This window comes from Molothrus ater, chromosome 3 (genome assembly GCF_012460135.2).
Source record: "Molothrus ater isolate BHLD 08-10-18 breed brown headed cowbird chromosome 3, BPBGC_Mater_1.1, whole genome shotgun sequence".
NCBI classification, from domain to species: domain Eukaryota; kingdom Metazoa; phylum Chordata; class Aves; order Passeriformes; family Icteridae; genus Molothrus; species Molothrus ater.
The window spans coordinates 68292946-68301154 of record NC_050480.2 but is presented as its reverse complement, the minus strand read 5'-3'; the positions used below and the strand labels follow the sequence as shown (position 1 = coordinate 68301154).

Genomic DNA, 8209 nt, shown 5'->3' with positions numbered 1-8209 from the left:
ACTACTGTAGATTTTACAGCTTCATAGAGGACCCCAGCTGGTTCACGTTTGCAAACCTGACTTGCTAAGTTTGAATGGCAGCATTTTTAATCAATTTTGAAAGATGTTTGGAATAATTTATTCCAGTCACAGTCATTTTAATTAATGTTGAAATTAACCACCTCTGTTTGAGAGATAGACTGGAGGATTTCCTCTGGGCAAATACAGAATTTTACTTTACCTCATATTTTACCTTGCCTTCTGTTGCCTTGCTCTGTAGCAGCTCTTTCCACACTGGGATTCTTGTGATTTCAATATTAATCTTAATCCAAGTTTACATTGGCCATACCTGTTCTGCAGCTGGCAGAGGGTATAGGGCAACTGCTAAGTTCTAAACTATAGCAGGGGTACTCGACCGAGTGTTTGAGTTGAGGAGACTTGCAAACCCTTCTTAACTCCACTTGAAACTGGTTTTACTGCAGTTACTAATGCTGTTGTAATGCCTGGATAGGTAAGGGAAAACACAGAAAAAGATGGCAGGACACCCCACAGGGATCATGGAGACAAGTTGTAGTGAAGGCAATTGCTAAATAAAAAGGAAAAATTTTTACAGCTGAGGGTGAAGCAGAGCTGCAGGTTGCCCAGAGAGGCTGTACAGTCTTCTTACTTGGGGATAATCAGACTTGACTGAATGAGACCCTGAAGAAATACTTTGCACAGTTGATGCTTTCCCTGCTCTGAGCAGGTGGTAGGATAGGAGAGATGCCCCAGACCTGACCTCTGTCCACTGGTCCCTTCCAAAGTAAGCTTTTCTGAGATCTGTGTTTCAGAATTCCTGGGGAGCAATGGCTTCAGTTGTTTACAGAGGTACAGAGTGTCCACAGCCTGTCTAGATGATAGTGTTTAGCCTGTGGGAGGATATTGACAGGAGTGGATGTAATGAGTGCTGACACTAATTCTTTTTGAATGTGCCCACCTTTTACTGTGGCACAGCCTGCATGCTTCCTTTGTTTGGACTATTCAAGACAGTAAACACATTTTCTTCTAATGTATTTTTCAAAATTGTATCTAGATGGTTTACATGCTGTTCTCATAACTGAGAGGTTATTTTATTTCCACATTCGCTTGATTGTCAGTCACAGAAGGAACTCAGTGTCCCAGACTGAGGTGGGGACACCTTTTGGCTTGTCCCCTAGGAAAGCTGTGTTGCTGCAGAGGGAAGCTACCCACTGCCCACATTTGTTTGATACTGGTTTTGTCAGCAATGGGCACAAGAACGTTATCCTCTGACCATATCAATGTGTATAAATATTTTAAAGGAAGGTGTCATGAGGATGGTGCCAGGCTCTTTTTGGTGGTGCCCAGTAGCAGGATGAGGAACTTCTTTACATGGAGGGTGGCAGACCACTGAAACAGGCTGCCCGGGGAGGCTGTGGAGTCTCCCTCTCTGGAGACATTCAAAACACGTTCCTGTGGAACATGTGGACACGTTCCTGTGTCACAGCCTCTGTACTGAGCCTGCCTTGGCAGGGGGGTTGTACTGCCTGTTCTCCAGAGATCCCCTCCAGCCCTGGTGATTCTGCGATTCTGCTTCATCTATTCACGCTTTAGAGAGGGAAGGAACGTGCTGGCTGCTGCTTGGTTGTGACACATAGAGGGTGAGACAAGGAGAGCTGATATCGGTTATGCCCGTGGGATTGAGTCTTCTATGGTTTGACCTTATCATTTTGGGGACCTCAGAAAACAGCGCGGATGCTTTCGGCGGCGAACAGACTGTCAGCCCCAGAGCAGAGAGAGCAGAGAGCGCAGAGAGCTCTCTATTCAGAGAGCGCAGCCGTGGAACGGGCTTTTCCCAGCTGTTCCGAGCGCTACTCGGGCACACTTCCATCCGCCGGAGCACGGAGCTCCCGCTGGGCTCGCAGCCCTCACAGCGAGAGCGGCACGGGCGGCACCCACCGCGGGGGAACCGGCTGCGGAGCGGGGGGAAGAGCAGCGGAGAGCCGGCTCCGTGTGTGTGTCTGTGTGTGTGTGCCCACTTCTCCCTCTCGGTGCTCCCTGCCCCGAGCCGGGCGGGCAGAGCGTGCCGGCTGCTGTCCCCGCTGCCTGAGCAGCACGGCCTCCCTGCCGCCCCCCGGCCCGGTCTGCCCCTGCCGGGCCAGGCCCGCCCCTGACGTGGCGCGGGGCGGGGCGAGGGGGCGGCCGGGCCGGCGGGAAACTTCTGCGCCTTCAGCACCACAGACAGGGCGGGCGCGGTGCCGCCGCCCGGCATGCGCGCCCCGCCGCCCCGCCGCCAGCCCCTCCGCCGCCCCGGCTGCCCTCGCCCCACCGCCGCACCGCCGCGGTCCCCGCACAGCCCCGGCCGCCCCGGCGGCCATGGAGGTGGCGGCAGCCCTGAACGAGAGCGGAGCGGCGGCCCCGCGGCTGCCGGCCGGCGGCGGCAACTCCTCGCTGGAGCTCTCGTCGCGGCCCCCCGCGCCCGCCGCCCTCAACCCCTGGGATGTGATGCTCTGCGTGTCCGGCACCGCCATCGCCTGCGAGAACGCCCTGGTGGTTGCCATCATCTGCTACTCGCCCGCCCTGCGCACCCCCATGTTCGTGCTGGTGGGCAGCCTGGCCACGGCTGACCTGCTGGCCGGCCTCGGCCTCATCCTCAACTTCGTTTTCCAGTACGTGATTCCCTCGGAGACGGTCAGCCTGCTGACGGTGGGCTTCCTCGTCGCCTCCTTCGCAGCCTCCGTGAGTAGCTTGCTGGCCATCACGGTCGATCGCTACCTCTCCCTCTACAATGCCCTCACCTACTACTCGGAGAGGACGGTGCTCTGCATCCACACCATGCTGGCCGGTGCCTGGGGGGTCTCCCTCTGCCTGGGGCTGCTGCCCGTCCTGGGCTGGAACTGCCTCCACGACCGCACCTCCTGCAGCGTCGTCAGACCCTTGACCAAGAGTAACGTGACGCTGCTGTCTGCCTCTTTCTTTCTCATTTTCCTCATCATGCTCCATCTCTACATCGAGATCTGCAAGATCGTCTGCAGGCATGCCCACCAGATAGCTCTCCAGCAGCACTTTCTGACTGCCTCGCACTATGTCACCACCAAAAAAGGAGTCTCTACCCTGGCTATCATCCTTGGGACTTTCGGAGCCAGCTGGCTGCCTTTTGCCATCTACTGTGTGGTGGGGGATCCTGACTACCCCTCTGTGTACACGTACGCCACGCTCCTGCCTGCCACCTACAACTCCATGATCAACCCCATCATTTATGCCTACAGAAACCAGGAAATCCAGAGGTCCATGTGGGTGCTCTTCTGTGGTTGCTTTCAGGCTAAAGTGTCCTTTCGCTCCCGGTCCCCCAGCGATGTCTGAGTGACTTTTCTCTGTCAAGCTGCACCCAGTGACAATCTACCCAGTGAACTACTACAGTGCCTGTTCTAAACTTCAAACTACATCGTGAAGTCATTGGAAACATGCTTAAGTATTAGCACTTTATACATGTTTGTATCTCAGAGGGTTGTTCGGGGTATGGAGTTTTGGGTTCCCTGAAAAAAAAAACAAAACCAACAATGTGGTTGTATATAGATTTGCACATCACATTTGTAAAGTGAAGACATTCCGGTACTGCTTGACTATAGCACCTTATTTCTAGCTGCTGACCTGCCAAAACAGTGTTGCCTTTCTGAAGGGCAGAGGGAAAGAAAGTTGTCGTGTCGTATTTCTAAGTGTGTGTGCTGGGGGAGGGAAGGGGGTGGGGATGTATGTATGTGATATGTGTGTCTATCTAGACTTTGCTGCACAACATTGATAAATTATAACATTTTGTATACAAATAAAAATATTTAAAATATAATATAACCTGTGTGTTTAGATGCATTTCGAAAGAAGAGAGAGGCAAATTTGCCAGTTGAGTAAAGTCCCTTTGTTTACTTTTTGAAGGCTCCCCATGTAATTCTGCCTAAAGAGATCATCATTCACTATGGAGATGAAATACTGGACCAAGAAAGTCACCTTCCTGCTTGTTTGTTTGTTCTCTTCTTTAGTCTGGCAAAGAGTAACAAAGAGCACAAACTCTTTTTTTTTTTTTTTCTACTTCCAACAACCAAGGAAACAAATAGCCTAGTCAAATAGGCTGCTTGTTACAGTTATTTACCAGGTTCCCGGTAGCTTTAATTTTCAAGTTATAAATTAGCCCTTTACAATAATGACCCATTTAAAAATTATTAGACTGTGGGGAAAAGCATTCTCTAAGCTGGGCTCTTTTTTCCTAATTTAGTCTAATGCCAAAAGGGAAAAAAGGAAAAGGGAAAAAAAGGCACAGTATTCTTTCTTCAAAGCCTGTAAAATGCCACAATATGTGGACTTTCTTTATCATCCACAGTTCTGAGGGGAATCTGAATTGTTTCTCTGCCTCCTTGGTCTTGGAGTGCATGCTGTAGAAAAATCATTTAAGTGCATCTTTGCTGTCTGCCTGTCTCAGAGCAGTATACAGTCTTGTGACAATCCCATGGCTTAGTGGCTTCAGAAAGTCCATCAGAGGTCAATGTTGTTCAGAGTTTGGACGCTCCTTCACTCGGGTTCAAATCCAGCAGTGACTGTTTTATTCAGAACAACAGCATGTGCAGCAGATTTCAGGAGCTGTGTTGCTGTTCATTTACTTATAATTATGCTACACTTATATCTTGGTTATGTTATAGTTTATCACTATGTTTCTGTTTGTATTTAAGGGCTGAAACAGATTCCTTTTATATGCATGGTACCATATATGAAGTTTGGACTAGTGCTTTTCCCAGTTTATGACTGGCAATGGATCAAACTTCTGCCTGCTGGAGTACTTGGGTCCACGAGGATCCAACAAGCCTCAGAGAGGCTGTGAATCAGTAATGCTGTATTATGTGCAAGTATTATGAAACCCAGCATCATTTCAGTGATAACACCAAGATATTTCATTTAAAAGAAAAATTGGTATTCCAGGCTGCTAGTTCCACTATTTTTATCAATTCTAATAATCACAAATCTGACATTGTAATTGATGACTACCTTCAGGCATGCAGTTCTTCAGGGAACTGTTGCAGAGGTGTTACAAATATAATTCAAACTAGATTTTATTATAGGTCAAAACACTGCTCAAATTAAGACCTCTCAAGTTGCTGGTAAAAAAGATGTTTTTACCCCTTTTTAAGGCCACATCTCATATGCTATGTCTAAGCCAGCAAATAAAAGAGGCCTGTGGCTGGGGGCCACACAGAGTGCTCAAGTTCCCTTCCCCTTGCAAAGCCAGGGACCAAACTGCTGGCTGGAGCATTCTCCCTGTGCTCTGACCTCACCCTGCAGAGACCCAGCCAAAGGTGCTGCAACACCCACAACAGGAACTGCTGGGGGAAAAGAACAGTGAGTGTCTCAGACAGGTGAAATGTGGCAATGCTTTCTGTTAAAACTAGAAAATGTGCCACCTGCTACACTTTAGCCTCATAGATCTTTGTCATTCCTGTGTTGACTGAAACAAAACCACGGGAGAGGGTTGCTGAGTGCAGATCCTCACACCCCGGCACTGACCCTGCACCCCGGTGTGAGATGTTGTGTAGGACCTCAGCAGGCTTCTGGGAGCCTTGTACAGGCTCTGCAGACCAGCATTGGCTCTAAAACTAGGAGAAACTTCTTATCCTTACTTTTAGTCCTTAGAGGGGCAGAATCTGCCACAGGTCACCTCTAATGCAACCTCCCTCCTTTAACCCTGTCTGGCATGGGGGGATTTTCACCATGAATTCATTGCACAGTGACATTCTGTATCAAAATTAGATAAAGAACTTAACTGAATAGAATCCTACTTGAGTAATAAACCAGTTAATCGAGGAGTGTAAGTGACTTAGGTGAGTTACTCTTCAAATTTTTGTTCATGTTGCTTTAAATGAGACTTTCTTCCTTTTTTTTCTGTTATATGATCACATTTTCAGTTACCACTTTCCCCAATGATTCACTGTGTCTAAAAAATAAAGCTGAATCCCTCCTGTTAAAAATGTGACACTTTCAAAGTGTTTCCCCAAGCATTCTTCTTTTCCAGGAAGAAAGTTCAGATTACAGTGATCTTAGACATTCATTTTCCTGAGACATTACAGATGCAAGAGTTTTTTCTATATGCCACATTCAGAAAGATATGCTGACTCATAATTTCTAGGAAAAACTAAGGTAAAAGAAGAGAGAGTATTTTGATACATTTTGGTTAGCCCTGACAGTGGAGTTGATATCAACCCACTTGAAGTAAAATACAGCTTTAATTTTCCAAGTGAATCCACATCTACAGGAACACCTGAGTGGAATAACATAAAGGAGGCTACCTAATCTCTTCTGTCCCCAAACAACATCCCATTTCAGATGATGGAGGAAGTCCAGGAGTTTTGTATAGCATGACACCTCTATTTTCCTTTCTGAGCTTTTTCTTGAAACAGCAGACATTTATTTGAGAAAATGGTGTTACATTTGCAGTATCTGGACCCACAAACTCCCCCTGTTATCAGATGCTGGCCCTTTGACCTTGATAATGAAATTATTTGGGGAGACAAAAACTCCTGGAGCCCCATTTCCAGTCACTGGGCAGGGCAGGGCTGTGACTCCCCCATATCCCCAGTGGAAGCCAGCCCAGGGGACACCCACATGTCTGCTCAAGGAGGACTGTGTCTGATCTGCTATTTCCAAAGTCCATGGGCAACTTTGCCTGCATAGAGACCAGAATTGCCATGGCAATTGCAATTACTATTTCCTTGTCCCTACAGGCCCATGGGCTCAAAGCTTTTTATGTTCTCATATCGATGGTGCAGTCTACAAGGAGAGAAAACACACACTGAGTAAGATGCAAGCAAGAGACCCAATGTTTGCTTATGGTGTCTTCTTTGTAGTCTGTTCTGGAAATGGAAATGATATTTCCTGCTTCACCACTCTTAAAAAAGTTTTGCCTTATTCTGACCTAGGTACAATAATGACAGACATGGTCTAAAGAGCTCCCAGCCTGTTCCCACTGAAACCATTGATGTTCTATTGCACTTCAGCCAAAATAATGGCAGTATCTCATTACAAAAAGTTACCATTTTGAGATGGGCCTCAGCTCCTATCTTCATTAGAAACTAATGGCTCATTGCCAGCCTTGAAGATCATACTGGACTTGCAATGCCTTGCAAAACCAAATCCCAATTATTTGGCTTGCTTGAAGTGCCTCTCACTGTGAGGAGCTCCCTTGTTTCAGCAGGAGCAATTACAGAATGAAGAGCACAGCTCTGGTGTGGAAGACCTGGTTGGGAGCCCGTAGGGGCTGAAAGCCCCACACACTGCTTGATTTTCTGTGGGGCTTCTGTCTAAATCCACAGTAAAACAGTGAAAAAGAGACTGACTCTGCAGGCTGCTTTGTATGAGTCACTGTATATTAAAAAGCCAGCTGGATTCAAAATCACAGGTCAAACAAACCCTCTTTATTTAGCTAAGCAAACAAAAGGACAAAACACTTTTGAACCTGAAAAGTGAGTCTGTGCATATTTTTATCAATGTAATGATCCACAGGTACTAAGTAACCCCAACGAAGCACGAGAACCTCTAATCTCCATTCTGCCTCTCTCCCTTTAAAAAGGATAATTTTCTATAATGAGGTAAAAATAATTTCTGATATTGCAGCTGCTCCTCAGCATTTCAGCTAGCTGTTGTAGCAGTCATTATTAAGAAGAATAAAGGACAAAGGGAAACAAACAAAAATGTTTTCTCCTTCTTACTGCTTTATGATGAGATGTGTGACTTGGAAGGAATGACCAAGCAGGTAAGATTCAACCTGGCATGGAGGATGAGCCCATCTGGATCTCACCTTAATGCTTGCTGGGTTTGCTTGCTTGGGGGAGAGTCTGTGTTGTGACTGTCTCCCCATACCCTGATCCTCCTCGAGCGAGCTCCTCCCTTGAAAGCTCACAGAAAGCAGCTCCCAGGCTGGTGCATCCTGCTCAGGAGTGCCTCACAAAAATCCCCTGGGTAGAAAACCACTATGCCTTTCCCTGCCCTCTTGATGCTTAAGCTCTTTCTTCTGACTACAGAGAGCTCTCCCAGGGACAGCATTCCCCCAGTGGCAGTTCCATTTATTGAGGGCAGTAACTCCAGTGTCCTGGAAATAACCCAGCTGCTGCCAGGGCAGCTGGAGAACGGCAGAAGCGCTGACTCAGTGCTGACAGTGGAGGTGGCAGCCGGTTCAGCGGAGGCAGGTCTGCTCCTG

General features: G+C 47.7%; 1 protein-coding gene across 1 annotated transcript; it reads left to right on the top strand.

Moving 5' to 3' along the window:
* Positions 1–2202: 2202 nt before the first annotated feature.
* Positions 2203–3705, top strand: GPR6 (G protein-coupled receptor 6). Its single transcript, XM_036380409.2, has one exon. The coding sequence runs from the start codon at positions 2353–2355 to the stop codon at positions 3337–3339; it is 987 nt and encodes a 328-aa protein (XP_036236302.1). The 5' UTR covers positions 2203–2352; the 3' UTR covers positions 3340–3705.
* Positions 3706–8209: the final 4504 nt, after the last annotated feature.